The sequence below is a fragment of the Gopherus flavomarginatus genome, chromosome 4, assembly GCF_025201925.1.
Source record: "Gopherus flavomarginatus isolate rGopFla2 chromosome 4, rGopFla2.mat.asm, whole genome shotgun sequence".
In the NCBI taxonomy this organism is placed as follows: Eukaryota; Metazoa; Chordata; order Testudines; family Testudinidae; genus Gopherus; species Gopherus flavomarginatus.
The window spans coordinates 127,773,116-127,789,929 of NC_066620.1; the positions used below are offsets into that span (position 1 = coordinate 127,773,116).

General features: G+C 39.6%; 2 protein-coding genes across 2 annotated transcripts in view; one reads left to right on the forward strand and one right to left on the reverse strand.

Moving 5' to 3' along the window:
* Nucleotides 1-16,814, reverse strand: part of NT5DC1 (5'-nucleotidase domain containing 1) — a 278,111-nt gene that overhangs the window by 205,706 nt on the left and 55,591 nt on the right.
* COL10A1 (collagen type X alpha 1 chain) overlaps nucleotides 1-16,814 on the forward strand; it is a 94,143-nt gene that overhangs the window by 68,808 nt on the left and 8,521 nt on the right. The window contains exon 2 of the mRNA XM_050949605.1: nucleotides 7,620-7,773. Coding sequence (XP_050805562.1) covers nucleotides 7,635-7,773 — 139 coding nt within the window. The 5' untranslated portion in view covers nucleotides 7,620-7,634. The remainder of the gene's footprint in view (nucleotides 1-7,619; nucleotides 7,774-16,814) is intronic.

Sequence of the window (16,814 nt, forward strand, 5' to 3'; positions counted from 1 at the left end):
TGGTGCGTGGTTAAAAATAATCTTATGCTAAAAAGGAATGTTATAGTCAAAAGTTACCTTACATGACTAAGTAAACGATCACTAGCCAAGTATCTAGTGCCAAAATAATCACATACCACCCTTCCATGTGAGCACGAATGCAGGACATTTATTCTGCCACCATTACAACTGTAAAAGTAGGGCTGCCAAGAGACTAAAAAAATTAATTGCAATTAATTGCGCGATTTACAAAAATTAATCATGATTAATTGTGCTGTTAAACAATAATAGAATACCATTTATTTAAATTTTTGGATGTTTTCTACATTTTCAAATATATTGATTTTAATTACAACACAGAATATAAAATGTACAGTGCTCACTTTATATTTATTTTTTATTACAAATATTTGCACTGTGAAAAAGCAAAAGAAATAGTATTTTTCAATTCCCTCATTACAAGTACTGTAATGCAATCTCTTTATCGTGAAAGTTGAACTTACAAATATAGAATTATGTACAAAAAGCCTGCATTCATAAATAAAACAATGTAAAACTTTAGAGCCTACAAGTCCACTCAATCCTACTTCTTGTTCAGCCGGTCACTCAAACAAACAAGTTTGTTTACATTTGCAGGAGACAATGCTGCCAGTTTCTTGTTTACAATGTCACCTGAAAGTGAGAACAGGTGTTCACATGGCATTGGCATAGCCAGTGTCACACAATATTTACATGCCAGATGTGATAACCGCTTTAACCACTTTTCCAGAGGACATGCATCCATGTTGATGACAGGTTCTGCTCGATAACAATCCAAAGCAGTATATACCACCGCATGTTCATTTTCACTATTTGAGTCAGATGTCACCAGCAGAAGATTGATTTTCTTTTTTGGAGGTTCGGGTTGAGTAGTTTCCACATTGGAATGTTGTTCTTTTAAGACATCTGGATGCATGCTCCACACCTCGTCCCACTCAGATTTTGGAAAGTACCTCAGATTGTTACACCTTGGGTCGAGTGCTGTATCTATCCTTAGAAATCTCACATTGGTACCTTCTTTGTGTTTTGTCAGATCTGCAGTGAAAGTGTTCTTAAAATGAACAGCATGTGCTGGGTGACCATCCGAGACTGCTAAAACATGAAATATATGGCAGAATGTGGGTAAAACAGAGCAGGAGGGATACAATTCTCCCCCAAGGAGTTCAGTCAGAAATTTAATTAACGCATATTTTAAAAAACGAGTGCCATCAGCATGGAAGCGTGTCCTCTGGAATGGTGGCCGAAGCATGAAGGGGCATATGAATGTTTCGCATATCTGGCACGTAAATACCTTGCAATACCAACTACAAAAGTGCCATGCGAACGCCTGTTCTCACTTTCAGGTGACATTGTAAATAAGAAGCGGGCAGCATTGTCTCCTGTAAATGCAGACAAACTTGTTTGTCTTAGCAGCTGGCTGAACAAGAAGTAGGACTGATAGGATTTGTAGGATCTAAAGTTTTACACTGTTTTGGAGTGCAGTTATGTAACAAAAACCATCTACATTTGTAAATTGGACTTTTACAATAAAAAGATTGCACTACAGTACTTGTATTTGGTGAACTGAAAAATACTGTTTCCTTTGTTTATCATTTTTACAAATATTTTGCAAATATCTGTAATAAAAATAACATAAAGGGAGCACTGTACACTTTGTATTCTGTGTTGTAATTGAAATCAATATATTTGAAAAAGTAGAAAAACATTCAAAAACATTTAATAAATTTTAATTGGGAAGCTATTGTTTAACTGTGTGATTAAAAATGCGATTAAAACGGTGATTAATTGCGATTAATTGTTTTGAATTAATCGTGTGAGTTAACTGCAATTAAATCGATAAAAGTATAAGTGACATGAATCTAACAAATGACAAACACCAAGCTATATGTCAATGAAGTCTCATAATTTTTTTAACAGACTCTCTCTGGTATTCCAGGGTGAGTTCTGCTTTAAAAACAGAGGAGACAATATTGCCCTGCAAGATTAACTTAACCAAGCATCCATTAAATACAAGTCTGCAAAAGACGACAGCTGAAAAAATCCTATTTAATTTTACAATTAGTTAGATAAATAAATTATCCTCCTGGATAAAACACACACACACACACACACACACACACACACACACACACACACACACACACACACACACACACACACACACACACACTTTCCAAGTAGCTAGTCTGCATTTTTAATTAGAACATATGACATGCTCAAAGTAGGAGTAGCAGTACTAAAAAGTACTTCAAGTCCTTAACTCATCCACAGCTATTTCATGCCATCTGCATGGCCTCAACATTCCCTCAAGCTTTGGCCAGCAATGTGCTGCCAATATTTTAACAAGAAACTTCCATATTTTCTTCTCTTTTCCTTATGGTAAACTCTATACCAGTTTACAGATAGGAAGAGTGTGTGACTAAATAATCTAGAAGTTTGTTTTCCTGTTTTAAAGAGACTTTCTAATATTTTTAACCAAGGAAAGGGCTTCAACACTTTGTGATAAAAAGAGCCCTTGGCTGAAAATATTTATATTTTGTTAATTAAAAAATATTGAATATATTGACAGTCTAGCACAGGGGTAGTCAATAGGCTTCCCCACTTGCTCTGGCCCAGGGCCTCACAAAATGGTAATCCGCCTCTGGTCATGCTAATCCTGCAAGTGATGATGCAGTAGGTCAAACACACACATACATCATGCCCTTGTGGAACTCTGTTCAAGTTAACAGGCACAGGGGTCCATCCATACAGAGTAACTTCCAGGATCAGGGCCAAAGCCACACCATTTTTCTAGCTATGACTCTGAGTCTGCAAAGACTTACACATGGGCTTAGGTTTATGGATTGTGAGGGGATTCCATAAAGGTCATTTCTTTAAATAAACGTGTGTTTAATTATGAATAATGTCATTCATTCAGGAAGCAAACATCATGTGACTATAACAAAGTGTATATCCCCAGCTAAAAAGAAACTGCATTTTTCGGATAATTACTTCTTGTTATCCAAGGAAATTCAAATTTTATTCTTACTTAGAACAGGGAATATTATATTGCAGTAAAATTATTTACTTTTCGAACTTTTCAATTGGTATTTTAAAGACTTATTTGTTCATGAAAAAGTTACCTGTATTTGAATGCAAATTTGCAAATACACATTAAGTGTATTTAAGTGGCCAGTCTACATGATGTGGTGTTCAAATAAACACAGGTGTGTTTGTTTAATGTGCTGTTACTGAATATAGACATACACAAGTGTGTGCATATATATGGACACTTCACATGTATGCTTACCGCTAAATCCTGGCATGATAGTGCACCCAGAGAAAGCCCACAGCAATAGGGGGAACATGAAGAAGAAGAAAACCACAAGCCCACCTCAGCTTTCCACTAGCACAAAAAACCAAACCAAACCCTAAGCCAAACAACCCCATGAAGCAGCATTCCAGGGTGGAGTCTGGCATAAATCCAAAGTGAACAGATGTGTGTGTATGTCTCCTCACCCAACAATTGTCCTTATTCACACATGTGTTCACACAGAGATTATTCATCCTTTTGGCAGTAAAGTGGGATGAGAGGAAACAAGACTGTCAGCTAAATATGGGTGCATATTACTTTTGTAGAAGGAGTGTACCTATCTGGGGGGAGCATTATGCATTGGTCTAGAAAATAGCAGGGAATGTAAGAAGCTTTATGCGCACAGGACTATAGCCAAATGTTCCTAACTTTATTTCTTAACCCAATATTGTCAGATTGGCAACATTTTCCATGGAGGGCTTCCTTATTATTATAGTCAAAATTTTAAAACAAAACTATTTTTGAAATTACCTGAACAAAAAAGGGTTTGTAGGTTTTGCTCAGTTTTAACATCTGAAAAATAAATTCCTTATACTTGTGCTTTGGGTGTATAACTCAATGCTGAGTAATGGCTGAGTGGATTCTCACTAAAATGTACAATGACACTAACTTCTAAACTAAGCAGCATAAGAAACTTAATGGTCAACTTCAGTCCAAAATTTAGTTTTTCTGAAAATTATAAGCAACTGAAAATAGGGGGCTCTTACCAAGGAAGTAACAACTCAACTATGTAAGCCTCCTCTAAAAATCACCAACCTAGTTATACACACAAGCTTAATAAAGAATAATGCTGAAGGACATATTCCAGAGTAGAGTTTCCGTATGAACATGGAACAGAAAATTATTTGAGGGTGTCTGGGAAGAAGAATGGAGAAAGGATACCACATAATACTACATCAGATGACTTACTACATCAATCATGACCTTTATTCACAACAACGGTATATGTTCAGAAGAATATCGGCACAGTTGCAAACCCGATACCAGACTTGATAGTCCATCATTTTTTTTCAGCGTGGTAAGTTATGTTTCAGGATATTTGCCATAAAGCCCTATTTTTTTCCAGGACTGAAAGTCACCTGGGCAGAGAACAATGATTTAAACAGAAGTTGAGTTTCAGTAGAGTGTAGGCCATGCAGCTGTGCTGCAGCCTGTTCACAGCCACTTCATCCAACCTTTGGGATGGTGGCTGTAGCCCTTCTGTGCCTACCAGGCATGAGATCCCTCCTCACTGAATCTGTTTGTTATTAGTATTACTAGTGCCTCATAGGCATAGATCTAGTAGTTACTGTCCAAGCTGGCTCAGAACACTCCTCTATGCCAGCACGGAGAAGGTGCTAATGGGAAAGATGGCACAGCAGGGATGCCCAGCTGTGCAGCCCCAATGAAAGACTATCAGACAGCTTCCACTCTCTCCACAAAAGGGATCAAGTTAATCAAATTAGGAATGTTTGGCTCCAGTTAACAATAATGCAGTTACTTTTATTTGCATTTGTTTTTTAATAACCTCCACAGTTTTAGAGGGCAACATTCCATAAAAACATAAGCAGTACCGGGCATACTCATGAATCAGGCCATGAATCCATGACTCTACTCCTTACTTACATTTGCATTAACATACAGATCAATCAATAATATAATGCAAAACTTGATCATTTATAAATGTATAGATTTTTTAGAAATGTTCATATTTAACTTTTATCAAGAATGCTTTTAAAAAGTAATATTGCATGCTACATTTAGCCTTGGAGGTTCACACTAAATTCAGAAGGTCATTTTCTTCATGTCCATATTATTTCTGCTTTTATGTCATGTTTTAGAATCAGGGACATGAATGATTCAGGAACTGAAATTTACTACATGATATCTGGAACTGATTAATGATGTCAGTGGGGCTGAAATATTGTGAGACCATCTGTCACTGTTTACCAAGTAGACAAGTCATAACAGGCAGAAATAGTCAATATAGCAAAAATTATTTCAATGGTCTTAGTATGGCCAGTGCTAATCTATACTTTGAATAAACAGAGAGATTTGCTAAGTGTGGACTAAACTGTAATGAAATTTGACCCAATACAATAAATTAATGGTGGTTTAAACATAATGAGACAAAGCCATTAAATAGGAACTTTGTGGAAATGCACCATAAACAACATTTCATTGAACCAGAACCTGAAACAAAAGTCATTTACTGCAAATAGAAAAATTCAGAAAAAAATAAATGCAAGCTTGTATTACATTTGTCTGATTTTTCAGTATGCAATAAAATCAATTATTTCAATAAATTAATAAGACTGAATGTAACGGAAATAGAAATAGTGGTATTATATTGTATAACTCAAGTTTCTTTATGAATGGATACTTCATTGCACATAAACAGTCCCTATATATGGACTATTTATTTGATGTGTTATACATCTAAGACAACATAACAGAAACACACATATAAATACTTTCTCATTAATTTACTTCTTCAATTTCATTTTTATGCACAAGCACAACAAGTGATTCATATGGCTCCAGAACTGTACGAATCCCTAATTAATACAAAAGGGACATATTGTAAGCCCTGAAAGTAGTTGCTCCAAGATAGTAAGAAGTTCACAATCTATGAAACTACACTTCCTTACAAAAATCTGCAAAAAAAAAAAAAAAGTATGCAGAAATCCATTTTTTAAAAAGTAACACGTATCTACCCCACTTACAAATTTAAGCTTTTCCCAGTGCTACCTCTCTCAATCCTGAAAACAAAAGGGATATAAAATAATTTAAGAAAATGTTAATCACGATGAATATAGTTTCACCAAAGACACATGAAATACCATATAGTAAGAAAAACTCCAACCTGTTCCATCATGCCTGCCCAAGATCCCTCTCCCTACTAGTGCTTATGACTTTTAGGGAGGAGCTTAAACACAGTGCAACTTGACTTAACAAGGGAACAAAAAGTATAAATATCTCAGATGGATACTTGAAATAACAGTTTCTGTTCTGCGCACCTGTGGCGGAAGAGCACCTCAATAGGCTACTGAAAGGCTACTACATATTTGGAACTCTACACTATTCTGGTATGCTATGGTTTCATTCCATTTCATTTGGCTTCCAATTTAAATTAACCATAGGTCTGGAAGAATTCAATTTTAATTATTTTTCTCAAATTTTGATAGATGAATATTATCTCTGTTCATTTTTTCCTATTTTTATTTATTTAAATTTTCAGTTGGGCAAAATTAGGAGTTTGAAGCAATTTTTTTTCAATTGTTATTTATTTAAATGTTAACAGTTGCAGGAAATTGGGGGGAGTGTAAGACAATAGTAGAGTCAGACAATAATTTAATGACAGATGTTGAGATTCAAAAAATTAAAACTTTATAACCGTTAAAATAAAACCTGTCAATATCATTTCTAAATATACAAAGTTAATATCCTTAAATCAAACTTCGATAAGTTTTCAAGCAGCATTTTTCTTATCTTGCCTATCTGCAAATTTCAATTATTATCAGTGGAAATATGTTTTCATCAGTTTGTGTATGTATGGCATAATCAACATTTATCAATAAAAATCTAATCCTTCCTTATACAGGAAAGAAGTTTACTGGGGCTCTTTAAGAGCAAGTGCCAGTGTCCCTGCTGCCACAAGGGAAATTACTTCCAAAGGCTAAGGGTGAAATCTTGGCCCCAGTAAAGTCAATGGGGATTCCACTATTGATGTCAATGGGGTCAGGATTTTACCCTTTATAGATACAGTGTTAATTAGAAGGAGGCGATGCTGCCATGTTGCAATGCATATGAGAGAGACTTTTCCCTGATTCTAGAGGAGTCAAGATATGCTGCTCCCAAACCTAGCATTATAGAACCTAATAGCAAACTGACACTTTTTTTCTGAAAAGAATTTAAATTGTTACATATTTTAATATGCTGATTATATTTAATAAACAATTTAAAAACTGTTGATTGGAAGCATATGGGACAGAATCTGATCTGGTAAGATTACAGATTTTATATATCTATACTTTAAAAATGTATTTAAAACATTTAACCACTTTCTCTGACTAAAATAGGTATACTTTAAGAAATGCACTAGAAATTCATAGATTTGGGAGCAGTTTTGTATAAAGCAGTACTGAATCTGTAATGTCAAGTATTTTAAATACAACTTATTTGTCCATTGCTGCAAATCCTGAACTGATCAGCTTATTTTTAAAAAGGGAACAATCATTTGCATAAGTATTTTTCCTCTCTAATGCAGAACAGATTGGGGAATATGCAGGTACAAATATCCTTTCTGCTGCTGCTTTCTCTGAACATTGTCCATGGCGGTGATGGGTTTTTTTCTGAACGATACCAAAAACAAGCCAGCATGAAGGGGCCACATTTCTTACCATTTAACGTAAAAAGTCAAGGTAAGTTAAATATTTTTTAAGAAATATTATAAGCAGTTATACCCTACGTGTGTTCATTACAGTACAGATAATCTCTCTTGTTGTTTTACTGTTGTTCACTGTCAGTGATAACTGTTTAGTTCTAAATGGCTATTATGTCACCGCAGATGGAAATGGGACAGGTTCTGACAGTCATGTCTAGAGAGAGAGAAGATGCTACTCTCCTGGATGAGAGAAAGAGGAAAACTCCCATTTTATAGTACAACTAAATAAGAAGAGGTAGAGAGCATGCGAGCAGCAGTGATTTTGAATTTTGCCATTACCATTTAGAATACTCTTGAAGCATATATATTCATATATAAAGACCTGCTCAGTGCTCATCAGTGCTCTTGACCTGGGAAATGGCTCTAAAAAAAGCAATCAAACTGGACATAGCAATAAAAACTAACTGGGAGTTACATTAATAAATCAGCTGGCTGTAATATTCAAACAAAAATGTAGGTGTCCAATCATATTCTACTGTTACATTTGTTTTGTTTCCTTACTTAAAATTCAACGATGGTAAAAGCTAGTAATGCTGAATATTAATTCAGTATATATGGACCAAATTTAGATCTCTGTTCCACATTTGTAAACCCAGGGTAACTTTACTGAAGTGATCTGAGTTACAGTGATGGAAGTGAGATAAGAAAATAACCCTATAACATAACTGCTAGAGAATAATACACATCTTTATTAAAACAGACTAATTTAAACACTTGAAATATAAATTGGTTTTACAAAGATGCTTCTGAAACACGCTTAATTATAGCTGCACTATAAAAATACTTCTTTTGAACAGGTCATATATTTTTTAACTCACTTCACACACACTTTGAGGGGATTATTATAAGTATGTATTTTCCTCTCTCCTGTGTATGAAGTGTGTGATTATAGATAATATATATTAAAATCACTATTGAAAAGGTATATGAAAGCCCTCTTTTTTTAAAGTATCTGTTAAATTGAAACAAACATTCAGTACTAACAATCAAAACAACTTTCTTGAGTCATCTCTAGCATGCAGAAACTAACCTATTAATGCTCTCCAAATTGTTGACAAATTTCACATCAGATAACTAAGAATAGAGTATAACTGGTTTCAATAAAGTATGATTTCTGAAAAATGAAATGAGAACACTACACTGAACACCATTAATATATCTGAGCATCAGGGGTGGCTCTAGACATTTCGCCGCCCCAAGCACGCATGCCGCCGAACCCTCCGCAGCGGACCCTCCACAGTCATGCCGCTGAAGGCAGCCTGCCTGCCGTCCTCCTGGTGACCTGCAGAGCGCCCCCCGCAGCATGCCACCCCAAGCACGCGCTTGGTGTGCTGGGGCCTGGAGCCGCCCTGCTGAGCATGCTACTGTTACTACAGGTGTGTGTTTTAGATAAAACAGCAAGTTCAGTCAATGCAGTTGCACAAAGATCCAGTACTTTTTAAATCATCTATGCCAAAATGTTTTGTGTCCTAGCTGCATATGCAACATACAAATAGTTTTGAAGAATAAGACTAAAATGAGCATGATATTTAAAAACCACAATGGATCATCAGAATCCAATAAATCAAGTTTTATAATTGATTCCACACATTACCCACTGGTATTTTCTCCTCAGTGGAGATTTTTGCTAAAAATTAACTGATAAAATAAAAGACTAGCTTTCTTGTAGCAACATGATCATTTAGGACCCAGTCCTGATCAATACCCTCAAGTCAAATCCTATTATCCTCAATGTGCATTGAAAGTACTGAACACTGCCTGTCAAAGCATTTAGTACCTGGCTGGATCTTCAATTCTGCTGCCAGAAAATGCCAAAAAACAGAAGTGACCATTCTTTTCTTTCCTACTGTACCAAAGGGTGCCTTCAGAGTAGTTTTTATCTTTGTTATAGCTCACCTACATGTATCTGTATACTTGTGCAGGAACGTGGCAGTTGCAAATAAGAGTCGTGTGAGATCAGGAAAGCAATCTTGATCATAAATCCTTCCTGCTATCAGTAAAAAGTTGTCTTAAAGTCTGTGTCTTCGGCATGAGTATTGACTGGTGTCCTGTCTGCTACTGTACCCTCAGTCTGAGCATTGACTTGTTTTTGTTTTGCTTTTTCCAAGTGGCTTACACATTTTATTTAAAAAACCTCATTTTAAAAATAATTTAAATGCAAAACACACCAAGTTGTTTGCCCTTTGACCAAAAAAAATGTTGCTCATGACTTTTAAATTTCTGTAATTAATAGACATACAGCTGGTGATTTAACTTTCACTAACAGACACACCCACTGTGCTATGTTTACAGTCCAGATTTTCACTGACTTGTCATTCGGTTTTCTGTAGAATTTACTTACCAAATAATAATGTCCCTCAAGAAAATGAATAAAAAGTCTATCATTCAATTTGCTGTTTGTTTCATGAACAGAGTCTTGCTAGTTTCCCTTGTTGGGAAGGACTTACTTCACAGAACCCGAGATACACTTCTGTTTTAACTTATCCCAGTAGCTGCTCAGTAGCAGAAACCCTCAATTCTGTGATCTTTAGTCTCTCCCTGTAAAAGCAAGACAGATAAAAGACAGAACAAGACCACCTTCTTCACTTCCTCAAGTGGAGGGCACTCATTCTAACAGATCTGTCATGATGGTCAAAGAGAGCTGCCTCTGTAACCCATGGGGTGAGGACTTCGTGGGATTTGGTTAGGGAATCGAGTGGTAGGGTAGGGAGAGTCCCAGGACAGAAAAGGGTGGAACAAGGGATCGGCTACCGTCCATAGTGTCTTCCCTTACTCTTTTTTTGGTATGAAAATACTTCTTGAAATAGGATTTTAGGCAGCCCTTTGGAATGTATTTCCCCATCTTCTCTGTTTGCAAACTTGAATTATTCCTGTCCACTTTTCTCATCACTATGCAGACAGTCAACTTCAGGATTTTGAGCAGAGTCAAAGATGTGTTTTTTTCCTGAAACACCCCAAATTTTACCTATTAATTTACATTAAAAAAAATGACTGGAGAAGGTAGGGAGTGGAAAAGGAGGAGGCAAATGTTTAGGTCCCTCCTAACTTCTAGGAGACAGAAGTAGAACCTAGATAATTCTTCCTTCCCAAACTGTAAATCTTAATTTATATTTCCTAGTCTCATTTTTTTTTAAAATCCACAGCTCTGGCTCTCCTTCACTGGATCCAAAGGTCAGTAGAATCTGTTAACAAGGGGCATGTGTTAACTATTTTTCTCGATAATTTTATTTTAGTAGTTGATTCTAATAATGATGGGTGGGATTCTAAAAAAGAACTCAGTGTCAGCATAACTCTAGTCCCATTGAAGTCAATGGAAGCTTTACCATCCACTTCAATAGGAGCAGAGTTGGGCGATGTTAGAAATTCTTTTTTCAAATCCCACTCATAACAACTTCCCAGGCAGAGAACATAATTTTCTCCTCTTTTGAGTGTGTTCAGCATTATCATTTGCTAAATATATTATGATACTATTTGCAGAACTTTGGTTCACCACTTTGAAGTCTGCAAAATTCCTGGTTGAGGACAACCACAAAACTAATTCTAAAAAAAAAAATCTCAAGCTTGCTGGTTGTGCTTTCTCCTCACACTGAACTTGATATGTAAACAAGGTCTGGCTAGGGTCAGAGTACATAGACCACGTTGTGTGTCAGAAAATACATGCCAAGACATTTTTTTTTTTTAAAAGTGGCCAACCAACACTTCAGTTTTCCTGGTTAAAGCTATTGCTTCCCGTAATCTTTTCACCTGCCCTGTTATATCATGATTTAATACATCTTCCCTTTACAAAACAGAAGGACTGGGATTTTAAACAGACATATTAATTTTGAAATTAGATTTAAGAAGAGGTCCTGGCTTGGCAATGTTACATGTTCCAAACTCCAAATGCAAAGAGATGGGTAACACAACATCCTAACAAGTGTAAATGAATGAAGTAACTGCACACACTGCTTCCTTCTAGGTTCTTAGTGGGGTAGGATTTTCTCTACCCTTCTAAACCTCTGTGTAAAGAAAATATCAACCTTCTCGGGTCCACAAATATGCCTTCTTTAACTATTGCATTGCCATTTGCAGCTACATTCTGTGAGGGGTTAACAAGTCTTAAATTCTCACAGAGTATTTCCCGGAGCCCCAGGGCTTCAGCCATGCAGGACACGTAAGAGCTTCCGCGGGTTTGAAAATATTCACCAGAGCTATGCTCCAGATGGCGCTGGTTAAATTTGAGCCCTGAGTGGTAGCATTCCATTGGCAAGTCTATACAAGAGCCAAAATGTTGCCATGCAGCTAGTGCACTGAACATCACTGGAAATGTATTTTGGTCACAGTTCAAAAAGTCAACAATTGCCAACAGATGCCATATAGTTATCCCAGTTTTCCCCCTATATTATACTTGGAGTAGGAGAAGTGAGATTCTTGAATGATATCTGCTGGCAAAAAGCTGATTTTTTTAACACTTTGTGCTTAAGGCAACAAATTCCTTGCCTTTCCCTAGAGGACGCACTTAACCAATTTTTAGATACGTGTCTATCATTCCTAAGGATTTGTACAGAACTTACTGACCTGAATTTGTTACTGGGAATGGCAATGCTCCCACGTAAACTATCGCCTAACATGGCCCTCTAGGGGAGTGGAGGATGGAAAAATCAAGTGTTCTGATTCACATCAGCAAACCAAGTAACATTCCACGAAGGGGTGTGGAGAGCCAGCTCTGAGTGAAGACATGGGTCTATTTCATCTAACTTATACAAATAAAGGAGAATTAGAACAGAACCAAAGTGATTTCACAGTATGAAAGTGTAGCACGGTGAACTGAGTATTGACCCTTTATGGGAATTAAATTCACTTGACTCGGCTCTTACATTTCACCTGGTGGGCCTGCACTAAGTTTCCTTGAATTACAGAGTAATTTGGAGAGCAGACTTGGCCAGAGTCACATAGTCCACACTGCCAAACTGCCCTCTTTATATACCTAATTTACTCTTTTTGGATTCTACTACATTTAAAAGGTAGAATTCATGTAGTTAGAGGGGAGGTTTACTTCCAGTTTTTTTTCCCCTGTGGTTGCACAACAATAATTTGAACACCATATATATCACTTAAAGAAAGTTTCAATTATTTGTATTAAGGCTTTGTTTGAAATTATTTTAACTGCAACAGCAATATTTTAAACTGTGTATGTTGCTGTGCCTCAGGCAAGACCAGCGCTAGGGGTTTTAGCGCCCTAGGCGCACGGCAATTTCACCACCCCATGCCCTGGTCCCGCAGCTCCGGTGGAGCTGCCGCAGTCGTGCCTGTGAAGGGTCCACTGGTCCGCAGCTCCAGTGGAGCTGCCGCAGTGGTGCCTGCGGGAGGTCCACTGGAGCCGCGGGAGCAGCTGACCGCCTGCAGGCACGACTGCGGCAGCTCCACTGGAGCCGCCTGCTGCCCCGTCTGGCAAAATGCCGACCACCAATAATCCTGGTGCCCTAGGCGATTGCCTAGGCCGCCTAAATGGAAGCGCCAGCCCTGGCCTCAGGTATTGTCCTTTGGCATTCTAGGAAACTGCATAAAACTCCCATACTAACAATAGTTAACATTTTATTCTTTGGCCTCAGTTTTCCCCTCATCTGGTTATGAATAATTTGCATAATTCTAAAGGGTCCTGATCATGGTGAATTAGCCACTTGAGGCCCATGCCCAGGGGCCCCAGCCAATTCGGGCGCCCGCAGCACCTCAACAGGAGTGCTGGGCGGGCAGAGCAAGCACCCTTGCCCTGACTCTGCTCCCCCACAGGAGCACTAGGCAGGCAGGGGAAGCCCTCATGCCCCAAACCCGCTCCCCGGCAGGAGTGCCAAGTAGGCAGGGGAAGCCCCTGTGCCCTGACCCAATTTCCCCAGCAGAAATGAGAGGGGAGTGGGGAGCACTGCAGGCAGAAGGGGTCGGCAGGGGCCCCCACTTGCTCTGGCCCAGGGCCCCAGGTCACACAAACCTCTAATCCGCCTCTGGTCTTGATGCAACCTCCGTGCAAATTGTGTGTCAAATTCTGTGCAACAAATTGGCCACTGTTAGAAGCTGCAGTCACAGCAAGGTTTATACACTGAACACAGGAAAGGAAGACAGCAGGATATATGAGTTTGAAAGAATGGGTGGAAAAGATAAAAGAACAGCAGCCTGGGTGTCCCTTGCAGTTACATTCCCTACAGAAAGATGAGACACAGAAGTAAAACTGAAAGAATCTGAAGTTCCAAATTAAGCTTCTGATGCCCAATCTCACTCTGCTTACTCTGTTTTATAGAATTTAAGATGCATTCTAGCTGACAGTTTGTTATACTTTAGAACAAAGAAATCTGAAATGGCTACAATTTTAGAATCTCTAAACCAAAAGTAATATAAATATTAACTTAGAGAAGCAATGAGTATTAGATTCTCAAATTTCTATGGTTACTTAAAAAAATACCCTCTCATAGGTTTTAATTAATTAACTACTCATGAAGGGTGACAAATTGACAGCCCTATTCACAGAACACATAGAGCATGGGGAGCAGCGGTGTGTGCCCTCCCTTTCTGTCCTGCCAATGTGCCTTGAACATTAATCTTGAAGGATCACCTTTAGAGGTGAAAAGATAATTCACTCTCCATATCCCCTCTGCTCAGGCTACTGCTTCACAAGATAAGTGTGTTTTCAATGTGGACACATCCACTAGAAGCTAGGCCGTAACCACAAATAGATCATAGAGGGCACTGAACAGCCAGCCATTAGTGAGAAATCTGTCCTGAGTTGATACAGATGACCTAAAACGGAAAGGCACTGTATCGCTCTTTTAATCTCTCAAGCCACTGGTATATTTTAAGATTAAAAAAAAAAAAGAGAGAGAGCGAGGGAGAGAGAGAGAGATTGAGTAAAGAAGATAGAACTAACCAATTAAGACAGTGATATGAGCAGGTTTGGAAAATATCTTATTGCCCACTAGCATAAGAAACACTTTTGGAATAATTAAAATTTTTTTCCTAGGTGGACTACCGCAATTTTTCAGAGCAGTCTAAAAGACTAAATTTTACATTACATTTGTCTTATATGCTCCTTCCTAATGCAGGATTTAATTACTGTAACAGCATTCATGGGTGGCATACTTGTGATGTATCAAATTCATGTTAACTAAATAAGTATGCTGCATCCACTAGTCCCATCTGTGTTTAACCCATGATTAAAGGAAACTGTAACGTTTAAAAAATAACCACATACCTAACTTACATTGAAGGTTATTTCTTTTTCTTGTAGGGCTTAAGTCTTCCTGATTTTTCCATACCATGTAGTTCTTCTTAGAACTGCTTCTTCAGTTATCACTTGATTATGTTTCAAAACACAGGTTACCACTGTACCTTACCGGATATCATAGTTCAATAGTAAGCAATCCCGAGAGCAGCAGCAGCATGCTGGAACTGCACGGGGCAGTTAAAATGTACACTCCACTTTGCTGTCACAGTGACAGGTTCCAAGTACCTCTTCCCAGTGGAGACCAACACTTGTGTCAGTTTATAATATTTTTGCTGCATGCAGTAATGAGATTGCTTTCTATTTGTATGATTTAAAACATCAGCCTTATTTTAAATAAGTTAATGGATGATGAGGTGGTAATATGGGCAAACTAACATGATCTTTTCAGGACTACACTGTAATTATGTAGAAGCAGAAACTGTACTTTTACTTTTGGCAGCTAAACACTCTTTTCCTGGCAACACATGAAGGCAAAGCCCAGTGAATACCAAAAACACTGTACACGGACCAGATTTTTCTTCTCCCTACATGACTCTTACAAATAAGTACAGTCATATATTTTTAGAGAAGAAAAACTGAACTATTTATCTGTACTTTCTGGTTAAGCGAGTATTATGCAGAGGTCTAAAGGTTCAAAATAATTAATAAGTGGATGGGAAGAAAGCCTTACTCAAACTCAAATTGGGAAATGAAAAAAAAATAATCTACCACTAATTAGGATTCATATTTAATATATCAAGCATCCATCAAAACTAGGGGGACCAGACGTCCCGATTTTATCGGGACTGTCCCGATATTTGCTCGTTTGTCCCGCGTCCGGACCAATGTTACGCCGGGACACTGCACAAACATGCAAAGACTCCCGAGCTCGCAAGGGCTCGCGTCCTCCCCCGCCCCGACTCCACCCCTTCCCTCCCCCATTGGATCCCTTCCCAAATCCCCGCCTCTTCCCAAGCACGCCATGCGCAGGAGAGGCAGGGGATCGGGGGCAGGCTGAGTGTGAGTCCGGTCTGGCTCCGAGCAGGGAAAACTTAGGCGCGCTACCGGGGGGCGGGGAGGGCCAAGCGGCGGCTCTTCTCCCCACCTGGGCAGCAGGACTCGGGAGCAGCCGCTGCTCCCACTGCCGCGGGGGGAGGAAGCGGCCAAGCACGTGGCACTTGGCGGCTGCGGCTTTGGCGCCCGGGCCCGAACCCTCCTGAGCCCGGGCCTGCTGCGGGGACCCAGCAGCGCGCACGCTGCGCCCAGCCCCTGGCCAGCCACGTCTGGGCTGGCTGACCAGCTTGTGCAATCCCGCGGTGGAGGCATCAGCAGCCCAGCCCCGTTCGTTCCCCTGTGGGACCCGAGCGAGGTTGGGGGGCTGGGGCCTGCGGCCCCCACTGCGGGGCCGCCCGCGGGATTACACCAGCTGGGCAGCCAGCCCAGACGCGACTGGCCAGGGGCCGGGCGCAGCGTGCGCGCTGGGTCCCTGCACCAGGCTGGGCTCAGGGTGTTCGTGGGCGCTAGAGCCGCAGCCACCGAGCTCGGCGAGCGGCCGCTTCCTCCCCCCGCGGCAGCGGGAGCTGTAGCAGCGGCTGCTCCCGAGTCCTGCTGGCCAGGTGAGGAGAACAGCCGCCGCTTGGGCCCGCAGGCCACCCCCTACTCTCCCTCCAGGTACCGTGCCCAAGGCCTGCCTGCCTGCCCGGGGCCAGGCTGCACTCGCACTTACCCGGCCCCGCGCTCCCCTGAGTCTCCTGGGCCTCCCTCCAGCGCTTGCGGAGGGAGGAGGA